Genomic DNA, 14,534 nt, shown 5'->3' with positions numbered 1-14,534 from the left:
ATACATACCCGCGATAGCCAATGAGAGCGAGCAAGCGTCACCTACCGGATGTTGCGTGCTTCTATAGCTGAAACTTGGCAGCCACAAACATGCCATGAAAGCAGAGAGCATCACCCATATTCTTTTCTATACTTTTTCACTGTACAACAGAACGTGCGCCGGGAGAGCCAGCTGACAACATCAATTGTCCTCTATTTGTTTTTCTTGTCTAGTCACGTTTGATCTCGCGAGTGTCCATGAGATCTCGTGTCACTGTGAAATCGTTCCTACAATCAAGTGTGTGGTCTCGTGGTCTGGTCTAATCATTTAGTGTGCGCATTCAGAGGATTATAAGGCTAAAAATCGGTTGAACTGTCTTCATGTCTGTGGTCTCCCATGGTTTTAAAATCTTTTAAGATTTGAAAATCGTCTAGTGTGCAGCCTGCTTACGTGTCCATCATTTTAAATATTTGAGTTTTTTTAAAGTTTTCTTTAGGGTTCCCATGATCATGGAAACCACGGAATTGTCATTGTTTTTCAGGCCTGAAAAAGTCATGGAAAAGAATACAATCTTTAAAATAAATAGACAATTAAATATCTATAATTAATATGCAATTCCTTTTAAATAATGTATTGGCTAGATTCTGCTCATGTAGCGCTTATGTAAAGTTAAGTGTTAAGTTTGCTTGCAAGTCAAAGTGATGTGATTTATGGGCAAATGATTCTTTTGAGTCAGCTCTTTTCAGTGAACTGGTCAAACTGATTCACAAAGTATTCTAAATGATTCTGCGGCAGATCAAGACTAGCAGATCCAGTATCCATTGCAATTGACTAGAAATTAATTTTCTATTGGTCAGTAAAAGTGAGAATCTGGTTTTGTTTTGTTTTTTGTTTTTGTTCTAAACTTTGTAAATCATCTCTGATATAGCAAAATTGAAAAAATGAACTGGCATTACATAATTTCAAACAAAATCAGGCCAAACCATTCTTGCCAGCTTGCCATAGTGAACTTTCCTGAAACTTAACTTTCATCACCTTCAAACTACTATTGCTCTGGGGCTCTGCCTTCTTTGACATAGAAACATTCTCTGGTTCATTTCCTTCGTTGCATCTGTTGAGGTCAGACATCAGCAAGTAAATACATGAACACACTGGAGAGCTGCTATATAGTAGAAACTGAAGTTGTAATTCTATTTGAAAGTGACACTGTATCTGTTGTTTGTGTTGAATACTGGGTTCCTACACGTTTTGGAAAAGTGTGGAAAAATATATAATTTGATTTAATTAATTCCCAGGTCTGGAAAAGTATGGAAAAACGAAAGAGTATGGAAAAATATTTGCATTTCCAGACTTTTGCCAGTTTAAAAAGTTTGCCATATATATATATAAATATATATATATATATATATATATAAAATAGAAAATTAAGAATTTAAGGAAAATAAATTTATCATATAAGAAGTGTTTTCATAGCAGCTGTTTAGTGATTCTTTAGTGATTGTCAAACACAACTGAATGAATTCAAGGTGCACTTTTTCATTATGCAAAATGCAGGTTATAAGCGTTTTTGGTTTCTTCTCACAATATTCTTAGCAACGTATTACATAACCTCAAGGACCTTTGAAAACTTAGCATATAGGACAATGCACACTGAGCCACCTTTTGTGCCATCAGCCCATTTTGCGGTGCGGTTTCTTGGCATGCAAAAAAAATACCCATGCACATGTGAATAGTTTCTCAAGGGTACAAAACTAATTCTTGTGTGCATGCAAAAGTCTTGTTTATTATTATTAATATTTTCTTATTTTATGTTGTCACTTTGAGAAAATCAATGAAAAAAGCCCTGTACTATATACCAAATATAAATCTGAAAATAATGCTGTATGAACCATTAATGTTAAATATGGTCTGAAAATCTACTGAGAGGTTTGGAAATTTGAGTCTAAAAAAGTATAGAGTTTTGAAATGGAAAATATGTATGAACTAGGGTTGTGACGGTGAGGAAACTTTCCCACCGGTTAATTGACGGTAATCACGGTATCACCGCGGGGGCGTTGCCTCTTTTCCTCGCTTTCCTTCGCTTTTAAATAGCTTGTAAAAGCGGTGTGCGCATTTTACCAAAGGAGCAGAGCCACCTCATCGCAGCGCAGGCCCACCTGCTAGTCCCAACCCTATAAGCCCCCCTCATCCTGTTCCTCTACAGCCTTGGGGCTCAATTTAACCCCGCACCCTGTGTCATCCATGTATATGCCATGAAGCATGGCTTGAGTTCATGCCTGCAATTGAAAACGATCCAGTTCCCCCTCCAAATAACTGAGAAACAAGACCCCCAACCCAACCCCCAAACCCCTTCACCCCAGTCGTGGCTAGCGTCCATTCCCCTCCCCTGCACATAAACACATCATGCAGGTGGTACGACGCCCCACTTGGGTCAATATTTCTGTTGCAGTTAATTAAACAGAAATGATATGACCCCCATGGAAATGAGATTCCACTTAAGAGGTCAGCGGCCCCCCTCTCGCTCATCGTGTGCGCGATCCTCACATTCTATTTTAAGCCCAGAGAGCTCTCCGTCACGTTCAGATTATTCATACATGCAGATTATATTCACGAGGAGTCAGTGCAAATCTGTGCTATTGACACATGCACATAATTACTGATTAGACAATGTGTGATTAAATGTGTGTTTTGACAGGGACTTCAATAGATACGTGATACAATACTGGTGCCATATGTGTGTAACTCACTTACGTTTTCCATCACTTACTTTATATTGACACACATCTGTTAGAAAGGGAATTTAAAAGCTAAGATGTATTGTAGCTGCTCTTATCATTTCAGAAGTTCTTTGGTTTCTCAAACTAGCCATATTCATTCACACTTGCTCTGTTGTTTAGTGCTGGAGATTGATTTAATGTCAGTTATCTGAGGTTTTAAATTGTTTGCATAGATCCCTGAAGTCATTTTCAAGCTCTTAATCGCTGTTTGTTTTTCTGTATAGATGCCTGTGTGCTCGTACTTTCTGAAGGGGATCTGTAATAACAGTAGCTGTCCCTACAGCCATGTTTATGTGTCTCGCAAAGCTGATGTGTGCAAAGACTTTGTCCGAGGCTACTGCCCTCAGGGAGATAAGGTAAGACAGTTTGATGGTTTCTATGCAAAAACATGTTGATTAAACTTGAAATCTTGAACATGAAACCTTTTCTAACTGTTTCTTCATCTTAAAACATTTATCACGTCATGGAATGGCCTTGATCATCCTTTTTGGTATATAACTTTCTTGTGATTTTTTTTTTATTCATTAATTAATTTTTTATTTATAATTTATGTTTTATTTTTGAAAACTCTTGAATACTCTAAAATGCTTGGGGAGATGTAATGACATTTATATGGGGCATATGCTATTCTTTGCTATAAAAATGTAAATGAATTTAACTATGTAAAGGATTTGAAAGAAATGTATAAAGAATATATTTTCCTTATTTTAGCACTTTTTATTTAAAATTTATTATAGTTTATTATAGTGAAGTATTATAATATTATATACATTTATTAACTAAAAAAAATAGGCAAATTTAGCTCTTTAACCCTGAAAAAGGCATCCACCTGTATTGTGATAAAAGGTGCTTATATGGAGAGAGATCTAGCATTTGGCACATAACACATGTGGTTCAACTTTCAGGTCAGCAATGTCAACAAGATTCTTTTCACTTTTACTTGCATCCTCATAGAAGCTCATTTATTAGTGTACATGTAGTTTGACATTCATAACATTTGTTGGATTAAAGTGATTTGCAGTTGATGACAGTTTTATAGGTCTTAATGAATGAATGCCGTTTATTGGTGATGATTTTTTCCAAGAGTTTTAAATAGAGCTCTTAAAAGTTGACTGTGTTCCTAATGTTAATCTGAACCTTAATCAGGGTGCTTATGGCATATGCATTTGGTTTCCTCCATGTTTGTGTGTGAGTGACATATTGAGGGCAGTAACAAGAGAGGACAACATGACCCACATTTACCAAGTGTCCTCGTATGTCCTTAATCTAGCAGGTTCTAACCCATCCGTGACCTCTATCCTCACCCCATGCAGCTCTCTCACACACACACACACACACACACACGCACGATTCTCTTGTCCCCCATCACACCTGTCCCTCAGTCTCATTAAGCTGTACAGGAGAGTACAAACCTTCGCTTGCATGAAACAGGTGTAGCCACCGTCATGCTGTAGTACCTACTACATTCTTGTTTTCATCCAATTTGAATACATGACATTGTATGACTTGTGCTAGTCACGTTCTTTGTTATATTTTAGAAGTCTAAGCTTAAAGGAGAATACTTCACCCAAAAAATGAAAACATACTCACCGTCAGGCCATCCAAGATGTAGATGAGTTTGTTTCTTCTTCAGAACAGATTTGGAGAAATTTAGCATCACTTGCTGAACAAAGGATCCTCTTCAGTGAATGGGTGCCATCAGAATGAGAGTCCAAACAACTGAAAAAAATAATCTGCAAGTAATTGACAACTCCAGTCCATCAATTGATTACTTGTAAAGAAAAAAGGTTAATCTTTTTAACAAAATAATTTATCATTGAGGCTTCTTTAACTTCAAACCGTTCCTTCCAGCTAAAATACACGTTCTCTCTCCATATTTTAATGTGAGAGGACAACGGGATGGGCTTTTTCTACTGGAAGAAGCGTTATAATGGACCGTTATTTTTGTCAGAAGCGACGATTTGCAGTTAAAATGTCTTGATGGATTTTTTTTTTTTGTAACAACAAACACAACTTTTAACTTCACAAGACATTAATTGATGGATTGGAATCATGTGGATTACTTGTGGATTATTGTGATGTTTTTATCAGCTGTTTGAACTCTCATTCTGACGGCACCCATTCACTGCAAAGGATCCATTTGTGAGCAAGTGATGTAATGCTAAATTTCTCAAAATCTGTTCCAATGAAGGAGCAAACTCATCTACATCTTGGATGGCTCTAGGGTGAGTGCAACATTTTATTTTTGGGTGAACTATTCTATTAACAGTGCGTTCATTAATGTTTCTTTATTTAAAAAGTTAGTAACACTTTACAGTAAGGTTCAGTTCATTAACATTACTTAATTAGGCATCATGAACTAAAAATGAACAATACTTATACAACATTAAACAGTAACTTTGCACATGTATTTTTAACATTTTAAATTGCATAAATGAACAATTATTGTTATTTAACATTAATTTATAATGAACATGAATTAAGTAAAACTGTACATTTATAAATTAACATTTCTGAGAAAAATATTTTAAAAAGTGACGAAATGCATTAAGAAATTGTAGAAAAAAAATAACATTGTAAAGTAATACCAAAAAAGTAACACCAAAAAGTTGTTAAATGAAAACAAACAAACAAAAATAAATAAATTTAAAAAAAAAATTTTTAAATGTCAAAAAAATGTCATCAGACGACTTCGTCATATCTGTAGCCTAATAAAAGACTCTTAATTTCTCATGGAGTGGGTCACATCATGGAGGTGTCCATATTGAGATCACACAACCTACCAAATAATTATCTCTGTAAGCCTTCTGTTATCAAACAGTTTAGTCCAAGACAATTGCCACATCTGCCGATTAAAAAAGTACTGAGCGCCTCTTTTTTAAACTGTAGTGCTATTTTGAGATAGATTTTAAAGCGGGATGCTTTTAAGATGATAACATAATTCATATATGCCAGAACAAAAGTGATTTATTATTTTAAACTGACAGTATGCCTCCCTTCATTGTTTTTCCCCAGAAACTTTCATCGCCGCCCCTATCAGTTTCTTCCTCTTTGGATTTGTCTCATTCTAATGAATTGTTTCTCCGCAGTGTTTTCTGCTTCTCCCGTCTTCTCTCTTTGTCTCTGTCTGTCTCTCGCTCTGTTTTTTTCCCCTCCATTTGTTCTTCTTTGCTTTCCCTTCATCATAACAAATGCATTCTCTCGCTGTCAAGGCTCATTTAAATATTTGGGGTGAGAATGAGAATATATAAGAAGAGAGATATTAATATTTATTCTATTAGCTGAAGTGCTTAGGTCTGTAATTTTGCGCCGTCCCAAAAGCACTGTCTTAGATATGATGGATAGCACACCATAATTATGGACATGAAAAAGTGCTGATGACAGCAGTACAGGCGAGAGGCCAGCAATGGATACGCCAGCGGAGCAAGGGTTAAAGCGCACTCTCATCCTCTTCATTTCTCCCTCCTCTGTTCTTTTTCCCCTTCTCTGGCTCTCTCTTTCTGTCTGCCATTTCACACGTTTTTCTGTCCCGTTTCTTCTTTTGTTTGCTGGTCACATCAATTCACACCTCATCCTGATCACTCTTCTTTTGATTCTCCTTCTCTTTCTCTCATCCCTCTATCACTCTGTCTCTATTCTCATTTCCTAGCTCTTTATCATAGCTCACACCACCATACATTCTTTCTGTCTCTCTCTCTTTCTTGCTCTCTGTCTCGGTAATGTAAAATGTGCTGACTCTTTCTGCTTTGTGGCCAGTAGAAAGCTCTTCTAATAGGCCCCAGAGACTTCCCAGCCTTTCTTAAATCAAGTGGAAAATTGTTAACTTGCACTGATATAAAGATGTTCCATCCACTTCTCTTTTTTTTTTCTCTCACACTCTTCTCTTTTCCCTCCGTTTTGCTGCTTTTATGTAAATTAAAATGTATGAGAGAGCGTGGTTGGGGCTTTTGTGTTTTCTTTGCCCAGGTCACAGCCGTGAACATCAAAGTTAATGAGCCTTCTCAGTACTGCGCCCACCTCCCATCAGCAGGATTTTCTTCTAATTAGATATGATTACAAATAGGCAATCAACTTATAAGTTAGGTAAGATTTCTATCACCCATACTTTTCATATTGGAGCTTCCACTAATTTGTAGAAATTGAATGTTGGTGGGAATGAAAGGAACGGGATTAGGACTATTTGCTTGCTCATCATACATATTAAATGTTGGTAGAAGTGTGTAGACTTTATTCTTGATCATCATATTCAGTAAAAGTATCATGAAAAACTATTAGTAAAATATTGAAACAATAATAATGTTTTTAAAAGCACAACAAATTATTTGTTTATTTACTTATTTATTCATTTATTTATTTTGTTTAATTTAATTATTTAAGTAATAGTTTTCCCAAAAAATGAAATTGCTGTCATCATCTTATAAAGTGTTTTTGCCCATAAAATAAAAGTCAGTGGGGTCCAAAACAATATTGGACCCAACTAACTTTCATTGTGCAGACAAAAAAAAACACAGAAACATTTTTTTAAATATCTTCTTTTGTGTTCTGCTGAAGAAAGGAAGGTTAGGAATAACATGAGGTTGAGTAAATGACAGTATGATTTTTTTGACTGTACTAACCATACTGGTCTGATTTAAGTTGATCTAATAAACCAGACTTTGGATTTTACTGGCCAAGAATTGTCCCACTTGGAAAGGGGATGAAAAAGGCAGGTGATTCTGTCAATACTTCCACAATAATATACTGCTGTGCAACAAAATATCAGCTCTTTCAAATAATAGAGCAGCAGACTCAACAGACAGCAATATGGAAATCCAAATTGTATTTACATTAGACAAAGCTCTTGAAATATACCTGAAAAGATGTCATGAACCTTGCAAATTTGGGAAAATAGTCATTGTAAGAGGCCACTTTAGCAGCTTGACAACAAATAGACAAAACCTTTTTTCTCCTGAAAGACTGACTAAAAACTATTGCCCCCTGAATTCAGGATGTAGCATAGCAGCCAACCAACAAGTCTGAAATTGGGGGATTCAACCAGCTCTGGCCATCTTAGTGGTCAATATGCATCAAATGGTCTGTTGGCGGCTGCGAGTAGACTCAGTGGATGCAGTCAGTGTTGTTGAATTATAAATGCCCCGGAGATGCCAGTGTGATAGTAGGTAAATTTCACTGCAAAACAGCCCGGTCCCATCCTAGACGCTGTTTGTATTGTTGTGAACCTGAAATCAGAATAGTTAAAATTACAGATGGCGTGTGATCAGATTATCCCACTTCACGTCACTTGTAATTTCTCACAATTTACACATTGGTTCTATCTGCCTCCGCTGGACCTTTGAATGATTAAAGCTCGACATGGATGTTATCAGTCAAACAAGAAACAAATGGGTATTTAAAAAAAGAAAGGTCCCAAATGCTCTTCTGAAATGGGGTGGAATTGGAATCGACCAAATTCAAGTGGCAAGGGATTTAGCAAATTGGGCCAATTAGCCATGAGTGTGGTGAGTGATGATGTTGTCTATAGGATGATTTAGGGGGCATTAGAGACCCAGATTCATTGGGTACGATAATCCAGTTACACTAGACTGTGTGTGTATTGATAATATCTATACTTTTAGTGTTTTTTTTGTATAACAGTAAATAAAGCAAAAGCTGTCATCTTGTATTTAAAGACTCCATAGACACACTATACATGCCTTTTTGCATCTTAGTGATAGAGTCTATGACATACACTTAAATGATTGTGTGTGTTTATTTATTTAAGGTTTTTTTTTTTTTGTGGGGGGGGGGGTATTTTGTTGTTTTTGATTTTGCTTTTTTGTTTTGTTTGGTGATTTGTCTTATGTCTGTTTTGTTTTGTGTATTTTTAATTTTTTGTTTGTTTGCTATTTTGTTTTGTGTTGTGTTGTTTTTGTTTTGTTTTGTTTTGTTTTGTTTTGGTTTGGTCTTGTCTTGTTTGCATCATATCTGGCTTGTACTTTTGACCTCCTTAAGGCTTTAGTAGGAGGTCTTGATAAGCATTTTGGTTAACTAAAAATGTGGTGTCTCTGGGGCTAGACACTGAAAAAAGTAGCAATCGGATACATATGTGCGACAATTAAAAAAGTAGCACAGCTGGATTACAAAAAAAAAAGTTTCCTGTGTGAACGGTCGCTGCGGGTTTAATTTAACAAAATCTGTCTGGTTTCTGTATCTCATTTCTAAGCACCACAAGATAACACAAGGTAATTTTAGGCCGCTTGTGGCTCTGACCTGATCCCCGTTGGGTAAAATGTCTCTGGGCGGTCTGCCCCAAGGGGTGACAAGGAGTCCACAGTGTTCCCGGACACACGATCCTTCAGCCATCCTTCCCTCCCACACACACATACAGACACTCTCTCTCTCTCTCTCTCTCTCTTTCTCTCTCTCTCTGTTTATTTCTGGAGCAACATGCCCCACACTCGCCCAGTCTCTCTCTCTCTCTCTCACTTATACACGCGTCTCGCGCTCCTCACCCCATAGTGGGGTATAATTAGCTTCTCTGACAGGTGGGAGGGATCGGGTCTCCCGAAGAATGAAACGACCAATTTACGCCCAAATTACACGGGCACACAGACACTCTCACCTACTCTCACTTACACACACAAACACATGCTCACCTTCTCTCACATATCAGATACATGCACCTACTGATGTGTGATCACACACAAACACTTACTTTTGCTTACTTCAGTGCACTCCTACAGAGTGTGGCACACATGAAATCTCTACTTGATTTTAACTTGACAGTGTCCCACATGTTCATAACCAGCCCATAAAACATCCATTGTCAATCTGGATATAAATAGAAATAAAGCATTAAGAATGTTCTGCTCTCTTCACAGTGTAAGAAGAAACACACGCTGGTGTGTCCAGACTTCTCCAGTACCGGCGTGTGTCCACGTGGATCCAAATGCAAGCTGCACCACAGACAGAGCTCGAAACGCTCCGGCTCTAACGCAAGCTTTGGACCGACCAAGAAAGCCCGTACTAGAGACATTTTAAAAAGGTCAGGATCAGGAACTAATATAACATTATGATTCTTAATTGTCATTGATATACGGTTGGTGTTCCCTTTCATCTTTCTGTACTGTTGAAAAAAAATTATCATTATAGTTATGATTTATTTTAATAATTATATTGTTATAGGGAAGTGACTTGAATAACCATGTAAATCTGCCATAAGCATGCCGATCATTTATAAATTTATTTGAAAATAAAATTAAATAAATAAAATCTTGTTAATCTTATAAAAATAGGTGATCAGGATGATTTGCCTTTTCAGTTCGGAGGATGTTCAGACTCTTCAGACAGAGTCCATAGAGGCAGATGAGGGCCCGTCCAGCTCGGGTTCTGAGAAGCTGCCTTCCTTCATCTCCTTGTCCACCTCTCCTGACATGTCAGAGAACCCTGATACCCCAAAGCTCCCTCCTACTGCAGGCCCACAGGCCAAAGGTGTGTACTTGTATGTCTAGAGGACTTTAGATTGAACAGATTCAGTGTAAAATAATAATAATTATAACATACAGTAGATGAGATGCATACATTGGCCCTACAAAGTATATGAACACTTAAGCTACACTTAATGTATAATATAAAACCCGGTAGTACTTTAAAGAAAGATAACAAAACATTTCACAAAAAGACACTTACATTTGCTAGGTTTTAAATGATAATTATGTTATTAAAGGGGTTTTTCACTGTTTTTTTTCTAGGCTTGATTGTGTTTATTGGGTGCAGTCTAATTTTGTGTTAATGCTTCGTTTTTTTAAAAACGCATTATTTTTCACATAATTTACCTTTATTCCACACCGCTTTGTCCCTTCTCTGAGAAACGCGCTGATCATTTCCTGCTTTTATGAAGCCCCTCCCTCAGAAATAGGAGAAGGGCTCTGATTGGTTAGCTAGCCCAGTGTGTTGTGATTGGCTCAACCGCCTCTAGTGCACGTCTAAACGTCCCGCCCCTCACCTCAGCGGCATGTGCTCCGGTTGTATTGTAAACAACGGCGTCTTTAATATCGCTTATCAGTTTGAGCCCGATTGAGAAGCAGAGGATATTATTGAAGAGGATCGTGCAGAACCTGTGCAAGCACGGCTTTTAATGGGAGGCCTATGTTTTTTGTTTGTTGTTGTCACATACTTTTAGATACGCTGTTATTTGCTCTCTCTCTCTCTCTCTCTCTCTTTCTCTCTCTCTCTGTTTATTTCTGGAGCAACATGCCCCACACTCGCCCAGTCTCTCTCTCTCTCTCTCACTTATACACGCGTCTCGCGCTCCTCACCCCATAGTGGGGTATAATTAGCTTCTCTGACAGGTGGGAGGGATCGGGTCTCCCGAAGAATGAAGCTACCAATTTACGCCCAAATTACACAGGCACACAGACACTCTCACCTACTCTCACTTACACACACAAACACATGCTCACCTTCTCTCACATATCAGATACATGCACCTACTGATGTGTGATCACATGCAAACACTTACTTTTGCTTACTTCAGTGCACTCCTACAGAGTGTGGCACACATGAAATCTCTACTTCCTTTTAACCTGACAGCGTCCCACGTGTTCATAACCAACCATAAAACATCCATTATCTGGATATGAAGAAATAAAGCATTAAGAATGTTCTGCTCTCTTCACAGTGTAAGAAGAAACACACGCTGGTGTGTCCAGACTTCTCCAGTACCGGCGTGTGTCCACGTGGATCCAAATGCAAGCTGCACCACAGACAGAGCTCGAAACGCTCCGGCTCTAACGCAAGCTTTGGACCGACCAAGAAAGCCCGTACTAGAGACATTTTAAAAAGGTCAGGATCAGGAACTAATCTAACATTAGCTTTTATGATTCTTAATTGTCAAAAAATATATATTATTATAATTTGAATAATTATATTATTATAGGGAAGTGACCTGGATAACCATGTAAATCCCTCATAAGCATGATGATTATTTAGAAATTCCTTTGAAAATAAAATTAAATAAAACATTTTAATCTTATATTATTTGTTGTTTTGCCTTTTTAGTTCAGAGGAAGTTCAGGCACAATCTACAGAGTCCATACAGGCAGATGAGGGCTCGTCCTGCTCGGGTCCTGAGAAGCTGCCTTCCTTCATCTCCTTGTCCAGCTCTCCTGACATGTCAGAGAACCCTGATACCCCAAAGGTGCCCCCTGCAGCAGGCCCACAGGCCAAAGGTGTGTACTTGTATGTCTACAGGACTTCAGATTTAACAGATTCAGTATAAAATAATAATTATAACATACAGTAGATACATTGGCCAAAGTATATGAACACTAAAGCTACACTTAATGAATAAATGTTATTGCACTAGTTAAATATAAAACCAGATGGTACTTTAAAGAAAGCTAACAAAACATTTCACAAAAAGACATCTGTTAACATAAATGATAATTATGTTATTAAAAATTAAGATAAAATGTCTATAGTTAATGTGATGACAACTACACCTGTTGTTACTCTGCTGGTACGCCTGTGTAAAAATTGAGGAAATTACTTAATATGCACACCAAAAATTGGAGTAATTAGAAAAATATGCCTCAGAAAAATAAACTTAGCTCTAAGAAAATGTCTTGTGAAATTTGTTTGCAGATGCCACATTGCATTGCAATACTAGATTCATATAAATTTAAAATCGGCTTGTTAAGTGTGGCTTAAGAGTCCAAATACTTTTTAGGGTCACTGTGTATATATATAAAGAGTAAGGAGATAATAAATATTTATGGAGTATGAAGCTGGGCTACTTAATACGCAGTGATGGAGTTAATAATATCGAGGGGGTTGATATTATTTAAGAGAGGGGCTACATGAGGTATATAATACTTACTAAGGGGTTACTAATATTTAGGTTTGTTGTTAAGGACAGGCACAGCTGAAGCTGGCATGCCTGTCTCACTGATAGAGGATTAGTGGAGAGGGGCCCCTATAACCTCAAACACACACACACGCCAGCCGCACCCTATGGAATAGTGTCTTTCTCTCTCCACACTCAATAAGACAAACCTGATATACTTCCCTCGCACAAACTCACACACATGACATTTTTTTCAGCAAGAAATGATCAACCTCTCTTAAAGGTTCTGAGAAACTGGTTCTAACTTTTTAGTATTCATCTGAATGCTTTTCAACTCTTCAGTCTTCTTCTCTCTCATGCTTCCATACTTCCTTTCTTAAATTAGTTACTGCAGAACAGAAACTGCTGTCATTAACCTCTGACTTTACACCCTAACAGTGGCTTTTCACAGTCATATGGTCATACTGAAGTGTGGCATACACTCATTCTCTTCTCTATACGCAAATATTTAAAAATGTATATCCTCTGTGTTTCTGATTCGTTTTAGCTCATGTTCATGCATGTAGGGTTTCCTTCTATTTCCAAAGCTTTCTTGAGTGATGGCAAGTATCATGTCTGCATATTTATACAAATTTATGCTTGTTATACATACACACACATCCCTCTGCCAACTTCCTATTTCTCTCATGCCAAGTTCCAGCTCAGTTCCCCTTTGGGATCATTGATGGCAGCCCTGTGTCTCAGAATAGCACAGGTGCCCACCAGACCACCATGACTTTTCACATGTCACTTTCTCATCCTGTTGCCTGAAATCATCTACTGCATAAAGACTGAAAAAGTGCTGGTCTCAAATTCACCTCATTATAGCATGACGTTTAGCGAATTAGGCAATTCTGATTCAATCTGGATTCCTTAACGGTTCTATTAATTATTATTTTAGTTATTTTGAGGAAGAAACAATGGATAATGTTTGGAAAACAATTTTTACTGCATTTATTATCCTCAGAAATATGTTGTCATATTATGAGATCATTTAAGATTTCAACAAAACAGTAATAAACAAACAAAAAATGTCTATAAATGTAAGGGTCTTCAACCATTTAAGGATTGATTGATTGATTGATTTAATTTTCATTATTATTTATTCATGTTTTCATTTATCATTCATTATTATTTACTATTATTATTCATTTATTATTTAAATTTCAGTTATTTTCAATTTTGCTTCCTAACAGGAATTGGAAATTATATTGTCAATTATATTAAAAAATATTCTTCAATAATATTCTCTCATTAAAATGTTGTATATTTTATTAGATTTTTCTTTCCACACCAGTTGTAAAAAGGTGTGTTTGTGTGTGTATACAGCCAAACCTAAATTTATTCAGACACCTTCAACATTTCTCACATTATCACAGTTTATTGACTATAGTTTAGACAATGGTAATAAAATATGACAAGAACTCAGAGTTAAACTGTGTCAGAACAAATTCATCTTGATAATGTCAGATAACTTTGATAGAAAGGTATGTAATGAATTAGGATGAATAGCTGTCAGCTGTCAGTTGTTAAATTTAAGTACACAGTTAGATAATACCAATTTAGGTCAACCAATTACCAAGCAATGCTTAATTTTGTTCAGTCTGTGGTGTAAAAAGGTCGCATTAGTAATTTAAATGGGTCATATGATGTTGCTAAAAAGAACATTATTTTGTGTATTTGGTGTAATGAAATGTGTTTATGCGGTTTAAGGTTAAAAAAACACATTATTTTCCACATACTGTACATTATTATTTCTCCTCTATGCCCCGCCTTTTTGAAACGCGTCGATTTTTACAAAGCTCATCGGTCTGAAAAGCGAGGGTGTGCTGTGATCGGCCAGCTATCCAGTGCGTTGTGATTGACCGAATACCTCAAGTTTGTGACGGCGGAAATGTTACGCCCCTACCATA

General features: G+C 36.9%; 1 protein-coding gene across 2 annotated transcripts in view; it reads left to right on the top strand.

Moving 5' to 3' along the window:
* LOC107731631 (zinc finger CCCH domain-containing protein 3-like) overlaps positions 1-14,534 on the top strand; it is an 82,032-nt gene that overhangs the window by 65,885 nt on the left and 1,613 nt on the right. Inside the window, exons 9-11 of one of the 2 annotated variants that reach the window (XM_016542766.1) lie at positions 2,981-3,112; positions 9,617-9,780; positions 11,796-11,965. In XM_016542766.1, coding sequence (XP_016398252.1) covers positions 2,981-3,112; positions 9,617-9,780; positions 11,796-11,965 — 466 coding nt within the window. Of the gene's footprint in view, positions 1-2,980; positions 3,113-9,616; positions 9,781-10,056; positions 10,262-11,795; positions 11,966-14,534 lie in introns of those variants that run through there. The other variant, XM_016542767.1, reaches the window with a different exon arrangement.

Source organism: Sinocyclocheilus rhinocerous, unplaced genomic scaffold, assembly GCF_001515625.1.
Source record: "Sinocyclocheilus rhinocerous isolate Xijiao unplaced genomic scaffold, SAMN03320098_v1.1 scaffold1180, whole genome shotgun sequence".
Lineage (NCBI taxonomy): Eukaryota > Metazoa > Chordata > Actinopteri > Cypriniformes > Cyprinidae > Sinocyclocheilus > Sinocyclocheilus rhinocerous.
The sequence above is the reverse complement of the archived record's forward strand: the minus strand, read 5'-3'. Positions and strand labels throughout refer to the sequence as shown.